At 35.5% G+C, this 16771-nt stretch overlaps 4 protein-coding genes and 1 pseudogene across 10 annotated transcripts; 2 read left to right on the top strand and 3 right to left on the bottom strand.

The window, feature by feature from the left end:
• Window positions 1-64: 64 nt before the first annotated feature.
• LOC123226546 lies at window positions 65-898 on the bottom strand. The gene is made up of 2 exons (XM_044651075.1): window positions 445-898; window positions 65-377 (listed from the first exon to the last, which is right to left on the bottom strand). The coding sequence occupies exons 1-2, from the start codon at window positions 548-550 to the stop codon at window positions 109-111; spliced, it is 375 nt and encodes a 124-aa protein (XP_044507010.1). The 5' UTR covers window positions 551-898; the 3' UTR covers window positions 65-108.
• An 890-nt stretch (window positions 899-1788) lies between these two features.
• Window positions 1789-4289, top strand: LOC123225518 (eukaryotic translation initiation factor 5-like). Of its 2 annotated transcripts, none has more exons than XM_044649500.1 (2): window positions 1789-1882; window positions 2444-4289. In XM_044649500.1, the coding sequence occupies exon 2, from the start codon at window positions 2800-2802 to the stop codon at window positions 4147-4149; it is 1350 nt and encodes a 449-aa protein (XP_044505435.1). In that variant the 5' UTR covers window positions 1789-1882; window positions 2444-2799; the 3' UTR covers window positions 4150-4289. The 2 variants fall into 2 exon arrangements, with proteins under 2 accessions (XP_044505435.1, XP_044505436.1); XM_044649501.1 differs by having other exon boundaries at window positions 1804-1882; window positions 2483-4289.
• A 687-nt stretch (window positions 4290-4976) lies between these two features.
• LOC123225519 lies at window positions 4977-10254 on the bottom strand. 5 transcript variants are annotated; one of them, XM_044649502.1, is made up of 9 exons: window positions 10028-10254; window positions 9844-9945; window positions 8468-8726; window positions 7176-7247; window positions 7003-7061; window positions 6735-6891; window positions 6152-6232; window positions 5930-6019; window positions 4977-5400 (listed from the first exon to the last, which is right to left on the bottom strand). In XM_044649502.1, exons 3-9 carry the CDS (start codon window positions 8723-8725, stop codon window positions 5311-5313), a joined length of 807 nt encoding a protein of 268 aa, XP_044505437.1. In that variant the 5' UTR covers window position 8726; window positions 9844-9945; window positions 10028-10254; the 3' UTR covers window positions 4977-5310. The 5 variants fall into 5 exon arrangements, with proteins under 5 accessions (XP_044505437.1, XP_044505441.1, XP_044505438.1 ...); XM_044649506.1 differs by having other exon boundaries at window positions 6741-6891; window positions 10028-10252; XM_044649503.1 differs by lacking the exon at window positions 9844-9945.
• Window positions 10255-10782: 528 nt separating this feature from the next.
• Window positions 10783-13286, top strand: LOC123225791 (60S ribosomal export protein NMD3). Of its 2 annotated transcripts, none has more exons than XM_044650052.1 (2): window positions 10783-10939; window positions 11596-13286. In XM_044650052.1, the coding sequence occupies exon 2, from the start codon at window positions 11598-11600 to the stop codon at window positions 13128-13130; it is 1533 nt and encodes a 510-aa protein (XP_044505987.1). In that variant the 5' UTR covers window positions 10783-10939; window positions 11596-11597; the 3' UTR covers window positions 13131-13286. The 2 variants fall into 2 exon arrangements, with proteins under 2 accessions (XP_044505987.1, XP_044505988.1); XM_044650053.1 differs by having other exon boundaries at window positions 10801-11012.
• Window positions 13287-13375: 89 nt separating this feature from the next.
• Window positions 13376-16320, bottom strand: LOC123226335 (annotated as a pseudogene).
• Window positions 16321-16771: the final 451 nt, after the last annotated feature.

The raw sequence follows: 16771 nt of genomic DNA, 5'->3' as shown, positions 1-16771 counted from the left end.
TAACATTATTTAATTCAAAATCACTTAAAACATTATTTTAATATCCCAATTTGAGTACTCAAAATTAAGTATACAGTATTATTGAAACTATAATTTCTCTTGACTTAATCATTGATTAAGATGAACTAAGATGGAAATAAGACAGAGGAAAGCTGTGCCACATAAACAACTGAGGCCAATAGTGCCACCAATCAATCCCACAAGCTCAAAAGTCTCTGTCAAAACCTTGTATTTTCTGAGTTTGTAATCGTACCCAGATGCATAATTCCATCCATATTCACATCTGCAACACCTCTCCAATCTCTCCTTTATCACAACTTCCTCTATCCTTTGTCTCAGAACACTCAAATTCGCATCAACAATGCTAACCCTTCTTCCTGTCAATTAATCTTCATATATCAAATCCATGTGAATGAACAGGAGACATAAATATATTATACGTACCTTCATCCCTAAAGCTCTGAGCTTTGACTTGCAGGGATTGATGAGAATGGCGCTTGAGAGATACTGGTTTGGTTATAGCATTGAAACATGGCAGAGAAGAAGCCATTTACGAATCAATAACGAAGTTTTAGCCAGTGAAGCCTGCAAAGAAAGCAAAAATGGAAACAATGTACAAGTGTTGTGTAAAGAATGTGAATGAATGGAATCGTATAAAAGAAGGACGAATGAATGGAGGACGTCGGCTGTGAGCAACGTTGAAATGGGAAGAGGACAGGATGATGACGACGAATATTATTCTAATGGCGTTGAATGCTGGATTACGGTCAAAAACTAGGGTAAACAGATGAGAAAATTTTGCAGCCTTGTTATCGAATTATTTATACATAAAACAAACACGTGTGTTATGTGTGCATCTTCCACCATACTTAAACATTTATCTTGAGAAAGTAGTTGACATAGTTTACTTTCTCTCTACTTGATATCTAAAATAATGACACTACACTCTTCATCTCTTCAATTATTGATGGATCACTTGTATCTGTAAACCTGGGGGCTGATGTGTGCTTAACAAACCATAAATGGGATGCAGTTGGGTTTGACACGCAATTAGAGTCATCTCTCGCTCCCCCCCAATATCCCATATGGACCACCTTGCACTTATAGTGCCACTACCGGCTCATTTACGTTGCATGGAGTGTCACTTTACTCCCATAGCACCTCATGAATAAATTTAGTTATATCAGTGCCATTAAATCTCGTATGAGAATCTTATTCATCATTAAATATTCTAATTCTTTTCTTTTACGATATCATCATGTGATTAATTATTTTTTTATCTTTAATTCAAAATTATTCAATTATATGATATATATTATTTAAGTAATTAATTAGATACTTAAAACTGAGTGCATACATATTATTGGGGTACCAAATTTTTGTACAACCGACTCAAACTTATCATCATCCTGTGACCTAATGTATGATGGAAATTTCTCCCTTAGATGGAAACTTGAAACAATAAAACTATGTATACCCACTTTGAGTACACAAATGTATACACATTTATATGTGTTATCATGTGATTGGATGATTTTGAATTAAGAATAAAACAATAACCAATCATATGATGACACATATGAGTGTGTATATATTTGTGTACCCAAAGTGGGTACACATAGTATTGCTCAACTTGAAAATTACCCTAACTGTGGTTTGTTGAAACTGACACCGACCGTAGAGTGGGCTTGGCCTCGAAATGGGTCGGGCTTTTGAAATGTTGATTTTGGTAAAACTTAGGCCCATGGAAAGTCACGTGGCGTCTTATTGTTTGTCGGTAGGAGAACCGTTGAAACAGAATATCTCTACTCTACCCCATAAATACTACTTTAACCCTAGCCATTTCATTTCTTCCGTGGCCAAGACTCCCAAAGCAGTGGGTGTATGTTTTTTCTAATCTTATTAACATTATGTTTTGTTGAATAGAATGTAATTCGAATTCTGATTCTTATTTTAGTTGTAATCCTTTTTTTTAAATTTTTTTTAATCTTTAACTTCGGCGAGGCTCGTTTTAATTTTATGTGAAATTGAATCTTCGAAGATAAAATATGTGATCTTGGTGTGCTTCTCAACGATACAAAGTGCTTTCGTAACAATTTTTTGATAGATGGGATTAAGGTTCATTGGCGATTATTGAATGCTTCATTTGAGATAGGTTTCTTCAATGAAATATTCCCTTGAATTCTGCTCCATCAGTTTGGAAAATAAGCGAGAAACCTACTTATTTAAGAATATCGGCAATTTCTGTGCTATTTTCTTCATCCTGCGAATTTTTTTGGTGGTCGCTTTGATGAAAATTGAAGTGTTTTAATTTGTTGAAAGATTTTTTCCACATTGTATTTTTTTAATATTTTGATTTCATTCACCTTTCCTGTTGATAAATTTGTGACAATTTAAGTGTTTATGTATGGTGCTGACTTCTCTTGGTGTCTTGCATGTTCAGGAAACTTACGGGTGTTTCTGATATTTACAAATCTTTTAGGTGAAGCACATCATTGTCGAAGTTTCTTTTATGTCCATACAGACCATATCTTGTTTGGGATCGGTTGGAGAATTTTGCCCTTGTTCCAGAAAAAAGATCAGACCCTTGTCTGATACAATTGGCTGTATGCATCTCGTGCCATTTCAGGAGTACCCTGAAAAGCCTTATGGTTGCAGCTGGTTGCAACCTTTCCTGACAGTTGAAGATCGGTCTTCTCTTATCCAAGAAGCTTTAGAAGACAATAGTGCTGTTGCATACATTTGGACTGCCAGCATTTACTCCTCTTAACATCTTTATTTTTTTACCTTGGGATCAAGATGGCTTTGCTGAACATAGGAGCTGATAATAGAGATGATGCCTTCTACAGATATAAGATGCCTAAAATGATTACCAAAATTGAGGGACGCGGAAATGGCATCAAGACAAATATAGTCAACATGGTTGATATTGCGAAGGCTTTGGCTCGGCCACCCTCCTACACCACGAAATACTTCGGTTGTGAGCTTGGTGCTCAATCTAAATTTGATGAAAAGACTGGTACTTCTCTTGTTAATGGGTCCCATGACACTGCTAAGCTTGCTGGACTCCTTGAGAATTTCATTAAGAAATATGTCCAGTGTTATGGTTGTGGAAACCCAGAGACTGAGGTAGTAATCACAAAAAATCAGATGATCCAATTGAAATGTGCTGCTTGTGGCTTTTTGTCAGATGTGGATATGCGGGACAAGCTCACCACTTTCATAGCGAAGAACCCACCGGAAACAAAGAAAGCATCAAAAGTCAAGAAGGCATTACGGAGAGCTGAGAAGGAGCGGCTAAAGGAAGGTGAGGCTGCTGATGAGGAACTGAAGAAACTGAAGAAGGAGGTGAAGAAGAAAGGATCTTCTTCAAAGGATGGTGCAACAAAAGCAATATCTTCAAAGAAGAAAGGAAATAATTCTGATGAGGATCGCATATCACCAGCACATAGTCAGGCTGATGAGAAGGAAGAGTTTGATGATGATGATGTTCAGTGGCAAACTGATACATCATTTGAGGCTGCTCGTCAACGAATCCAAGAGCAACTGAGTTCTGTGACAGCTGATATGGTCATGCTGTCTACAGATGAGTCAGAAAAGAAGGCTAAGACAACCCAAAATGTTGTTGGTAGTCCAAAAAATTCTACACTGCATGCTGGGCAAACCAAGGCCGAGAATGGGAATTTATGCTCCCATGAAAATCTTGTTAATGAGCTAAAAGCAAAAATACAGAAAGGTCTTACTGGGAAGCAATTGCAATCCGTTATGGAATCTCTCTCTGGATCTGCTCAGGAAAAAATGACTGCTCTGTTTGAGGCACTTTTTGATGGTTTTGAGAAAGGATTCGCAAAGGAGGTGGTCAAGAAGAAGAACTTCCTTGCTGCAGCTACTGCTACTCAGGAGGAGCGATCACAGTTGCATCTGCTTCGAGCAATTGAAGCATTCTGTGGCAAGTCATGCTCATTGTTGAAGGAAGTGGCATTGGTTTTGAAGGCTCTCTATGATGCTGATGTATTGGAGGAAGAGGACATAGTGCATTGGTATCAAGAGGGGCTTAACGGTGGCAATCAGGACTCTCAGATCTGGAAGAATGCCAAGCCCTTTATTGAGTGGCTGCAAAGTGCTGAGTCTGAGTCTGAGGAGGAATAATAATATCTCTGCCACTTATGTTATGTAAGCTTTTCTCTGGAAGTTTTCTATGTTACTGCCTTACTGGTCTAATAAGACAATTTGTCATTTAATTTTCCTTAAAGACCTATGAATTAAATAATTTTATGTAGTGTTACTTATTATGGTGTTATGATGTGCTATAGCAGCGACAACTATTTTGTTTGCTCCCATAAAATTGAAAAAAAGAGAGAGAGAGAGAGAGAGAGAGAGAGAGAAATATTTTCCTTTACTTTCGCTGTTTCGGCTGTTCCTAGTTTCCTCTTGTCATTTTGTAAAACAAATCTCTCGGTGCCCTGTTATCAGGTCTAGTCTGTTGTGCTAATAACCCTGGTGCTTATTCTCTGTTTTCTTTTCTTTTAATCTTTTTAGTATTTGCTATGGATGTCCTTAATTTTACTAGTATAGATCATGACAGCTAAGATCTGGAATGGATCATATCAAAAGATGGGAACTGTAAGAAATTAAGAAAAGCAGGATATGTCTTTTGATAGTGTTGGGACTTCGAACATATAATCATGTGATTGTTTATAAAAGCAAATAAGGGCAACTTAACAGTCCAGTTACGGTTAGGAAATGTGTATCATATAGCAAAATTATAAAATATTTGTCTACATGTGTTATTGTCAAATTATTGATTTTAGAATGATTAATTATGTGAGAGAATGTTGTCATAGTGAGAAAATGGCTTTTATAATCTCTGCAGTTTGCAGCTCTCACTTTTATCTTGTCTATCACTGTTGGCATACAATCTGTGAAAAATATTGTGAACATACTGACTTGACACAATTTATTTTAGATCTAACCAGTTGGTAAATTAATGCACACCCTATTATTTCCAGTTGCAACATCCAAATCAGCTCAGATTCTTTGCATTTTTTTTTTTTTAATGCTTTGCTAGAGTTACCTACCTTTTTAAATACCCTTGCAACTATACATATACTCATCAGAATTCATAAATACATCACAAAGCATTGATCTCTCTACTATTTTCCATCCAAAGATCCAGAGGGATAATTGCTCTTTAAATTATAACCTACCAAAGCCACACCATTTGCAGCTGTATGAGGCTCTTCGGCCATAACTCTCTGTACACTATACAGTGCTACTTGGTTCTGCTAATTGTGACTTGGGTTGCCAGAATCATTGAACATGAATAAGACGTGACCGAGCATGTTGCAGTCGTGGCAACTCATTTTCTTCATCTGTTGCAGCAAGCGATGAACGGGTATCCTAGTGCACAGAAAATGAATATTAAGAAAGAATTAATTCCAGTGCTTTCAGTAGTATCAATGACAATAATCATCTAAGACCATCTTCATGCAGTGCATAACTTGGGGAGTATGATATTTGAGTTAACTTCGAAATATAGTATGTATCAACAGCCTTCCGGAGGAAGTAGAAATGCCAACTATATTTTTGCCTGACTGAAATAAGATAGGGAGTCCATTTTGTTGAGTTACCATTTCTGATCTCATTGAAATAATAATAGAAAATCAAGTAAAAAAACACTGTTTAGTGATGCAAAATATCAAAATGCTATTTAAGTCAATTTAAATTTAGAAAATCCTCTATTTTCAATTATAATTCAGAAAGGCCACTACATAGTATGAGGTTAAGACAGCACAAGCATAAGAAATGAGATGTGCTATAATATCCAGAACTCTAAATAGGTCAGATTAGCAAAAGTAAAAGCTAATACTTGATGCTACATCCAACCAGCGTATGTATATTCTATCTGACCATGAAATCCATAGCTAACCTGTTGGTTTCGACGACGTTGGATGGCATGGAATGCCTTAACCATGATATAGATAGGCAACAGGATCCCAATGGTTCTCAACAGCATTAACTGCAACATAAGGCACAAAGTTATTTCTCTGGACCAGCCACAAAACCAGCACTAAAATCTTTTCACTTCCCATCAATTCCCCCAATAAATATAATAATTTTCTTTTTCAAAACAAAAGCCAGCAATCCTCACCGATAACAATGTCAAGGAATATTCTCCAGTCCCACTATTTATGATTGGGAGAGTATGCCGTAACACCAGAAGAACCATGAACTGTAAAAACACATCAACAAATTATTTTTGATAGAAAATGGCAGAAAAGAACAACAATTGTGAGACATAGACAAGATGCTTAGTCCTTACATAGATGTGCAATTCGATCAAGGGGCAAACTTATCATATAAATTATAACTAGAAGTCAAGTAATACAGTAAGATTTACTTTTGCTGGAACTCTAATATCAAATTCCCATGATCAGCTAACCAATTACATTAAGTTTTAGAACTCTCAGCATGGTCTGACTTAAAATAAAACAAAGATAATATGACATAGAACTCAGAGGTCAGTGTGACTAATATTCACAAGATAAATGAATTATGCACAAAAACCTGAGGCAACCAGACAACATTTTGTTCTCCAAATATTATTTGGTAATTTGAGCTTTAGTTTCAACTTTCAATGACCAATTACATTAATTATAATTTCATTATTTCTCAGAGACTCAACCATTGACCATGCACACCATATACATAGAGAGAGAGAAAGAGAGAGAGACATGTACAATTATAGCAACAATACGGCAGCACAAAAGGCTTCTAGGACTGATTGAGTAATACTCATCAAAGCTGGAATCCAGAAATTCATGATCAGCAGTAACCATGGATAAAAAATGAGGGTTGTGCAGGTCCCTTCTTGAAATCTCCCAATTTTCCCTATATTATAATCCCCAAATGGTTATATGACTTTAAAAAGGAAAATAAATTTTGTTAATTAAAAATGAAAATCTACATTGACAAACCTTCATTTAAAGGTTAAAATTATACCTGAAGTTATCAATATAGTGGAAGGGTGGAGGAGGTGCCGTATAGCCAGGTTTATATTGCTGCACACTCAAAAAAAAAAAAGGCTATATTTTGTCCATACCTGATGTGAACATGAACCATTAACAATTATTCATTTACAGAACAAAAATAGGCTTAAAGTAAGAATGGTGGACCTCATGGCAAATCTCACAGATAGTATCACCCTTCTCATTGCACCATCTCTGAACACACTTACGGTGGGCATACTGCAAAAGTCAAGAAATTATAGGATACTAGTAATATCTGGTAGAACCATGAAGGCCAAAAAAAAAAAAAGGAGATAAAGAAAATATTGTTATCAATATGTCCTTCCCTCAGACAGTTGAGCTAAAATGCAGTAAAGGATCTGAGTTCACAACTGCTAAAGGTAACTTCATGTAATCATGGATGCCCATATTCAGGGGTGTCCTATCACAGTCAAGGAATAACACATAAGAAAAAACCTCACATACTCCTGCTAGAAGTTTGCCACAGCACAAGCTGTACAAAAATTGATGCCCAAATTATTCTGAATTTGTTTCCCTATTATCAACAAGGATTGAATTTTAGCTTAAAATGTGAGAAAGAGCAAAAAGGGGAGTGAACAGGGTAAAGAACCACATGTTCCTACAAAGGAAACCAAGTTCAAAAAGAAGGTATTTTGAAACACTGGAACTCGCATTCAGTTTCCCTGTGAGCTTAAGAAATTGACAAAGCATTTGTCATGATTGGATGGATTGTTTCTTTATATAACAGAAAGCATGGGATAGCATCTCCTTTCTATTAGTTACAAAGTGGTCATTGCCTTATGAATCACTATGTAAGAAGTGAATAAAATAGTTCATGATAGAGTCCTCCTAGCTTTGGTATTATAACACTGATAAATAGCACATCCTTTTACAGGAACCTATTATCAAATTTTCTAGTATATATTTATCACTTATAGCTAATATTAGTATCTTGTATAGGGGCAAGTTCAAAAGGATTGGAAGCAAGATACAAGTTTCTATGATTTGAATAAAAAACACCATTGTAAAATATAAATTTTTAGAGATAATTAGTCAAGGACAAAGAATTACTTCTAGACTGCATTTGACACCCCCTGATTTCAAGTTTATAATATTTTATTTACTCAAATTTTAAGGTCAATTATACGATACGATTAGTTCATAAAGAAGGTCAGATTTCAACTGAAGACAAAGTTTTCCAGTTAAAATTTGGACGAGTTCTTTTATTATTCATGTTACTTTTGACTTAAATGAAACTGCATGGTTTTTTAAGTTTTAAATTTTAATCATCTGTGCATATAATGAAATAATCAAAATTATCAATAAACAGCTTTATATCTAGACAATCCTACACAAGCAGCATAAATTTCAAGTTTTAACAGCTTCAACTGCAGTGAAAATTTCCAGAAAGAACCAATTCCACAAAGACAATAACAGACCTTTAAGCTGCCACAGCAAGAACAAGGAATTTCCATGTTTGAGTCTTGATCCTCATCATGGCAAATCCTACACTCTACCAGTTTACTTGGGGACAAACCAATATCTTTATCCACTCTGTGAGAAGAAAGTTCGGCCATACTATTTTTATTTGCCAAGGCTGCAGCTTGCTGCAACAACTGGTTGTTGCTCTCTATAGCAGTTTCAATGGTTGATTCAGTTAGCAACCGATCCACCAGCAATGCAAGATGATCCCCCATTCTTGAGATTAGACAAAGAAAAAAGCTAATAAAAGTCAAAGAGGCACAATGGAAGTAAACAAAAGCCAACCCTGGTATACTTTACCAAAATCCAACGTAAAAAAACAATAGCCAAAAACTGAAGAAAAGGATCTACTAAACCGACTAAAAACAAACGAGTAAGACTACCTTAATTACAATTAAAAAAAACGATGAATCTACAGTAAAAATTAAAGCAGTTTGTTAAGAGATAATACATTGAAAAGTATCGAAATTATGGAACTAAAATTTCTACAATAGTTGGTACTCAGCCTTCAATTCAATTGTTTTGTGCAATTATTAAACAAAAGATGTTGATTATTATGCCTGGAAAGTTATTTAACATGCATGGAACTGAAAGATTTCCCTCTTGTTTCTCGGCAGCCTAACAAATATATGAAAATTAAAGGACCACCTTTAAGCAAATGTTCTTTGAATAATTGAAAAACATAGCTGGAATGAAACGCATTTATTATAGTGAACAGAGATTAAACCCAGAGTCAAAAGAAGACATAATTACCAGTCAAATGGATCACTACTCAAGCTTCGTCAAGAACAATATAACCATCAAAAAAGCAACTTTGCATAAATGAGGGCGAACAATGTAAAAACAAAGACTTATAAAGGTTAAAAGCAGAAGCAACTTTAACCTGAAATGGAAAAATATATTACTTCCGCTTTCATATCAGAAAATATATTATAGTGATAGATACAGAAAATAACAAAAACCCAGATTCAACGGATAAAACCAACCACAATTTCCAAATTAAAAATGTATTAAAACTCTTGAGGTAACAAAAATCTCTAACGTCCAGTGACGCTGACGGGACCCGGAAAGAGAGAATTGAAAGCCCAAAGAAAACGACCAAAAAGTGACAGAAAAAAAAATACCCAGATTCAGAAACAGAAGTGAATTAAAATGAAAATGCAGATATTAAATAAATTACCTAGAGAAATACTGAATGAATGCATTAGTTAATGTTCAAACAGTTGAAAACGTATGGCTGATTGAATGACATGTGAACAAACTTATAAATGACAGAAGGGAAGAAGATACATATATATATACATATGGAGAGGGAGAGAAAGAGAAGGCTTACGAGAATAGAAATGGGATTTTCTGAAAGAGAAGGAAAGTAACGATCTTTATGTTCCTTTGGATGAATGTTTTGAGAAGAGGAAGCAAGAGATTGAGTGTGGTGCTGGTTATAGAAACCCAATTGTCATTTTTTCATTTACAAAAAAATAAACAAAAGCTAAATCCAAACTTAAGAAAGATTTTACAATTTGTATGCAGAAAGAGAGAATCTTGGTAACGATCATGCCCACGACGACGACACCTCTGCCACGATTCTTCTGTTTTCCTGCAACCCGCTTTTGACGTTTTTGTCAATTTCACGTACTGACGTACCCCTGCTGTGACATTTTAGAGTTCTGTTTGGGATTCGAAGTGCTTTTACAAAAGTAGGTTTTGCCCACCATCTGAATTATTTCGCAGAAATATCTAGATTGATTGATTGTCTTGCTTTAGAATCATTTAAATAACCTAAATTAATTATTTAAGTATTTAATTAAATATTATTTTATATTTATAATAAATGTTTATTGTTAAATTTATTGATTTACAAGCATACTAATTAGATATTAAAGAAGAGGCTAATTGTTAGTCAATGATAAAAGAAATTTTATATAAGTTTTGACGATTATTTTGTAAGTTTAAATGAGTTTCGATTGTTATTTTACCGAGTTTTGTGAGTTTTTATAGACATTCAATCGATTTCAGCGAGTTCTAATAGACATTAGGTCAATTGCGATGAATTCTAGAGGTTATGACAATGTAGGGCAGTGGTTAGGGTTTTCAAAATGATAGGGACTGAATTGTAACTTTATAAACCTGTGAAATAATCATAGTCATTAAAATGTTAGGACGTAAACGTTAGAGACAAAAACTACAAGGTGGTCAAATTTTTTCCCAGGGAAATCTGCTCGGTTAAAATATCCCTAACCTTAACCGCCTTACTTTGAGAATGGATCTTTATAATATGAATCTCGTCATTTAATTTTAAGCGGCCTCAACCCGTAACTCAACCCAAATATCCCAACCCGAAACTGACTTAGGGTTTATACTAGTGTGAGAGCCGAATTGTGTCTCCCCTGTTCCTGTTATTCTAAATATCTCTTTCAACATTAAACCAGGTATTTTTTTTTTTTTATCATCTCCTCTGAGCTTTTGGCAATTTCTGATTTAGAACCGTTTGGATCCTTCTTGGTATGTCTCAAGTTTCATATATTTTGCTCCTGTTTGTAAATTTTAATTATAAAAATTTGATTTTTTTGTCAAATTTATAATCTGGTTATGATTTTTTTATCAAAATCTGCTTATAATTTCATATTTTTGTAAGTTCATAATCTGGTTGTAATTTCATTTTTTAAAAGTTTTATAATCTGGTTTTGATTTCATTTTTTGTTGTTGTCTTGTTTCAGCTTTGAATTCTTTGTTACGTGTGTTTCTAATTCTTAGGCGGTTGAATGTTCTGGTGTAGAAAAATTCCTAATTGTTATTGAAACTGAGGCTTGAAAACTGTTATGGACTATGAGGAATTTTGTGTAGTTTGGATTTGTTTGAGTCGCGGCATTGAATAACAAGCTGATGATGTAAAATTATCTTGAATTAAAGCTTGATACTTTAGAGCTCCATTAGATGTTAATCTTTTTATGGAGATATTATAGGAGATATGGAATGGAATACTTCATCATGGATGACACATGTAAATTATATTTTAGTGTTTTTGGCTCTTCAGGGGTGAATGACTGAAATATTTCTTTCTTTATTCTTTTTTTGTGATCATCAGACATGGCCCAGGATGCAGGGATGTTTATGGTTCCACAAACCATTGGCAGTGTTTTGTGCTGCAAATGTGGTGTTCCGATGGTACCAAATGCTGCCAATATGTGTGTCACATGTTTGCGTTCTGAAGTTGACATAACAGAAGGCTTACAGAAGAAGGTGGACCTTAAGCATTGCCCTGAGTGTGAGTGCTACTTGCAACCTCCAAAAACTTGGATAAAAGCCCAATTAGAATCGAAGGAGCTGTTGACTATCTGTGTGAAGAGGCTCAAGAATCTTAATGGAGCAAGGTTAGTACACGCCGAATTTATTTGGACTGAACCTCATTCCAAGAGGATCAAGGTTAAGCTGACTGTTCAGAAGGAGGTTCTTAATGGAGCTATTCTTGAACAATCTTATGTTGTTGAGTATCATCAGCAAGATCAAATGTGTGAATCTTGTACAAGGGTTCAGGCCAACCCCGATCAATGGGTTGCAGCTGTACAGCTACGACAACATGTCTCTCACAGGAGAACTTTCTTCTATTTGGAGCAGCTTATTCTGAAGCATGATGCTGCTGCACGGGCTATTAAAATCAAGCAAATGGATGAGGGAATTGATTTTTTCTTTGGAAATAGGAGTCACGCTGTTAAATTTGTTGAATTTGTGGGAAAAGTCGCTCCAGTAAGGAGCCGTCATGACAAACAACTTGTTTCCCATGATCCCAAGAGCAACAACTACAATTATAAGTATACATTCTCGGTTGAGATAAGTCCCGTTTGTCGTGAGGATTTGATCTGTCTGCCTCCAAAAGTTGCAGTTAGTCTGGGGAATCTTGGTCCTCTTGTTATCTGCACAAAAGTGACAAATAGCATAGCTTTACTGGATCCATTTACGCTGAGGCATTGTTTCTTGGATGCTGATCAGTATTGGAGATCGTCATTCAAATCTTTGCTTACTAGCAGGCAGCTTGTGGAATATATTGTTTTAGATGTAGAGCCTGTCTCTTCTGAAGTTAATGTTGGTGGCTCAAAGTGTGTTTTGGCTGATGCTCAAGTAGCTCGTGTGTCGGATTTTGGGAAGAATGATACCATTTTTTTCATAAGAACACATCTCGGCCATCTTTTGCACCCAGGGGATTATGCTCTCGGTTATGACCTCTATGGGGCTAACAACAATGATATTGAACTGGACAAGTATAAAGGTCTTGTACTACCAGAGACAATTTTGATAAAGAAGAGCTATGAAGAGAAGCGCCAGAGAAAGCGTGGGAAGCCTCGTCCTTGGAAGCTCAAGTCCCTGGACATGGAAGTGGATAACACTAGAGGTAGAGGTGACCAAGAGAAGATGAACAATGAGTATGAAGAGTTCTTGAGAGATTTGGAAGAGAATCCTGAGTTGAGATTCAATATATCGTTGTATCGTGATAGAGATTACCAACCATCAGAGATGGCATCTGTAACTGATGGTGGGGATGTTCCTTCTGTTCCTCTGGAAGAACTTCTTGCTGATCTTGACTTAAGTGATGAGGAAATGGGAGATGGTAGTACGAGAGAGTGACTTAGTTTGCATCATCCGAGAGTGTGCTTATTTTATATATTTTGTTACTTATTATTGAAGTTTCTGGTTTGTTTGTTTACATTGTATTTGGATTCTCCATGATAGAAGACTGCAGCAGAAGCTATAGAATTGGCTTTAAGTTTTTGTTTCCCCTAACTCCAAGTTTGTACTAGATAAGTTACAATATCTTTAAATGTTTATCATCTATGTGAACCTTTTTATTCATTTAAAAGAAAAATATTTGATCAGATCATCATTATAACCAAAGCACAACATTTTGTTAAATAATGATCTACATAGCCCCTCAAGCTGGCAATTGTCCCTATAATGGTACTTGGTGTTGTGTATTGTAGAAATAGCACAAACCGATACAATTCATCCCCTGTGACCTAAAAGTTTCACTTATCGGCCAACAGAAGACTCCAATTCCAATCAAAGGAAGAACAAAAAGCCTTGTAACACTAATTCCAATTGTGGTTCTGAGCCCAAGTTTCTATTCTTCTGGACCTTCTGTTAGCATTCCTCCAATTATAAGCATGGCTGAAGGCACTGCAGCCTCAGAGCCATGATGTCTAAACTGTCTGTGATAACTTCTACTGCAGCATCACTGCCAAATACAATAGATTTTAGTCCAGGGATAATCCCAAATTGCAATAGCTACTAGAGAAGCAAAAATCGGGGTCTGAAGAACATGGCGAATAGGTGCATGTTCAGCAAGAATTATAATCTTTCTAACCATTCCGGGCTCAGCCAAGCAACTGAGAGACTCCGGAATTGTTGAATTTGAAATGCCTGAAAAGTTATTAAACAATACTGCAATAAAAAGGCGTCTTCCAATACTCAGTTTCCTTATCCTCCATTCCAGGCCACTCTGCTTCAACAAGAAGCAGCCTACTGAGAACCTGAATTACAATTGGCACTTCCTCAATTTCACTGGTCTGATCTTCTTCTTCCACTATCTCATAATATTCCAATGGAGGTTCCATCATGTGGTAAACAAGAGTGTAGACAAGAATGACTGAAACCCACTGAGAAAACGATATGTATGCAACTTCAGCACTGTAACAATCAATGCCAGAAGGATGATCTGCGTTCTGGAAAACTGAAGAAACAACACCAAGAGAAATGCACCCGGTGTTTCCAAATGTGGTCATGATGATTGTGAACAGAAAGAGTTATGGCTGCAGGCGGTAGATTAGCGTCGCCAACATGCCAAAATGCAACCAATGCCAGTACTAGCAACAACATTTACTGGAAATGAACCACCAGAGGATAAAGTGATCAAGAGTGATGGATTTACCAAAGTGATCGAAGGCAAGAAGAGAACAAATAGAAGCTTGCTGAGGATCTTGAAAGTAGCTTTTGGAATGAGTTGGACTTTCGGGTGGGAAAGAATGCAACCATATCGTGTTATTGAAAGGAGTTTCAGTATAGGAAACACTGCATCTTTAACATCATCTTGTCCGGAAATTATGTTTTCTCAATTTTTATGCTTCTGAGGAATCGAAATCCCGGAAGTAATTTCTAAGAAAATGTGATTGAACAATCTAGAGAAATAAAAGGATCTGAAACCTGGAAAATATTTTCCTGCTAAAAAACTTCTTCAATAATATATATAACCGACTAAATCCAGATTCCAGGAGGTTAGCTCCGTGGAAAGCACTTCCCAGATCCAATGAATATGATGAATAAAAATGGTGATGTAACTGAACATACGTTGCTTTAATGTGATTCACCCAGAAGAGGGTCGACGCAGTTATCATGTTTCAAAAGTTAGATCAAATTATTAAATGGTGATCGAGGCACCAAATTAAGAAAATGAGGCACATGTTGATCTTCGATTAATTTTTTCAAATAACAAAATTTAATCTGTTGATGATAGATTTAAACCAATCAGAGTCTCAGACCATCACAATGGGCGCCTTTGTCTGTCAACGTACATGCTTTTTCTTATTCATGTTTTGTCTCTGTTCTCTTGATTGATCTTCCGAATTTTGTATATTTCTCGACAAAAGGTAATTCCCATTCAAGTTCATTTACATTAATTGTCAAAAATCCAAGAAAAAACACGTAAGCTTCTGAAAATTTTCAAAGGTACAAAATAATTACTTAGACTAACAACCGGGCTTTTTCTTTTCACGAAGATAAGTGCAGCGTCAACTTAGAAATGTCTTCTTTAATTATTTTAGAAAGTTCTTCTAAAGTTATCACGGCCGGCTGCAACTTTTCTAGATGAAAAGAATCAGGATTTGAAGTGACGGATTCAATGCACCAAGAATATGTAGAACGTAAATAATATGCCTAAAACTATTCTTTCACACAATATCCATAACTTAACTTTTATTTTCAGAATAATAAGAGAAATAATATGAAAAAAATATATATGTTTAATAGCCATTATCATATTACTTAACATGTAAAACTTGATTAAATTCTCTTTGTGTTTTGTTTTTAAATCAAGAAATTGCATGCATAATAAAATCTTAATTATTTTGCTCTTTAGACTCTAGAAAATTATGTGTATATATGTATATTATATATGTGTATATGTGTGTGTGTGTGTGTGTGTATATATATATACCTCTGTTTTCTTTTGTTCGCCGGGCTAGATCAAATAATCTTGAAGTTTATGAATTAAGAAAATAAACAAGAAAAACAAATTTGTTACATGTATAAATTCCTAGAAGAACTGTTATCAGTTTCATATAATTACGGCTTATGTTAATTTGGTGATGACTTACATCAAATGAAAACCATATATGATGATCTTAGCAATCTCCACAGCTTGAAACAGGAGCACCACAGTTGAAATGGCGACACTTGCTGCAATAACAACTATCATCCCTAAGGCCAAACCCGGCCTTATGTTCATCAAATAACTCTGCAACAACCCAATTGCTTCGCAGACGTCCTCGTTATAACGGGCATAATATTTCTTCTCCCACTGCATCCAATTCGAAGGCGGTTCGTAATTTCCGTCGAACAATTTCTTCTTATGGATGCGCATTCGTAGCACAATCATGTTCTCATCCACCAGCCTCCCCTCGTAATCTCGTCCCTTCGATCCTCTACCACCACCCATGCTTAAGATATAGCCCTTCTTCGAAACGATCTTTCGACATGGCAATGGGGAGAAAATTCCATGATGATGAGGAAGAATTGTAGAGGATAACAATTTGGTTGCTTCCATTGGTGAAGTTCAGTTCTTAGCTCGCTTAAGTATTTATAGTTGGAAAGATAAATAAGTTGCGTGATAAATTATAGAAGCTTAGCTGAAAGGGGCACTGTAACGTGTAGAAACCGTGTCAATAAGAAGATGAGTGACGCTTCAGGGTTGATTTATTGGTGCAGTTGGGTCTGAGCATTCTTGGAAACGTGTTATAACCCAGTTTAGAAACGAAAGCAAAGCGAAGATATTGGTCAACCCAAGGAAATATTATTTATCAGGAAAATAAAATTTTTACCCTCATTCGAGTTCATATATGCATTTATATTATATTTTTTACACTTGAAATATTTTTACCACTTTATATGATAAGATGTTTAAATTACCCTTATATTTAATTTTGAGAAATCAAAACAAAATTTATAGTATTACTTTTTTTTAATACATTATAGAGAAAATATGTATAGATATTTAT

The sequence above is a fragment of the Mangifera indica genome, chromosome 9 (genome assembly GCF_011075055.1).
Source record: "Mangifera indica cultivar Alphonso chromosome 9, CATAS_Mindica_2.1, whole genome shotgun sequence".
Taxonomy (NCBI): Eukaryota; Viridiplantae; Streptophyta; class Magnoliopsida; order Sapindales; family Anacardiaceae; genus Mangifera; species Mangifera indica.
This window is presented reverse-complemented; position numbering and strand designations above follow the sequence as displayed.

Excerpts from the sequence above, each read along its gene's own strand:
- LOC123226546 (XM_044651075.1), bottom strand. The coding sequence starts at position 550 with ATGGCTTCTTCTCTGCCATGTTTCAATGCTATAACCAAACCAGTATCT. Across the intron at positions 378-444 it reads TCAGAGCTTTAGGGATGAAG|GAAGAAGGGTTAGCATTGTT; the intron begins GTACGTATAATA and ends ATTAATTGACAG.
- LOC123225519 (XM_044649502.1), bottom strand. The coding sequence starts at position 8,725 with ATGGGGGATCATCTTGCATTGCTGGTGGATCGGTTGCTAACTGAATCA. Across the intron at positions 7,248-8,467 it reads CTTGCTGTGGCAGCTTAAAG|TATGCCCACCGTAAGTGTGT; the intron begins GTCTGTTATTGT and ends TGACTTTTGCAG. Across the intron at positions 6,020-6,151 it reads ATTCCTTGACATTGTTATCG|TTAATGCTGTTGAGAACCAT; the intron begins GTGAGGATTGCT and ends CTTATGTTGCAG.
- LOC123225518 (XM_044649500.1), top strand. The coding sequence starts at position 2,800 with ATGGCTTTGCTGAACATAGGAGCTGATAATAGAGATGATGCCTTCTAC.
- LOC123225791 (XM_044650052.1), top strand. The coding sequence starts at position 11,598 with ATGGCCCAGGATGCAGGGATGTTTATGGTTCCACAAACCATTGGCAGT.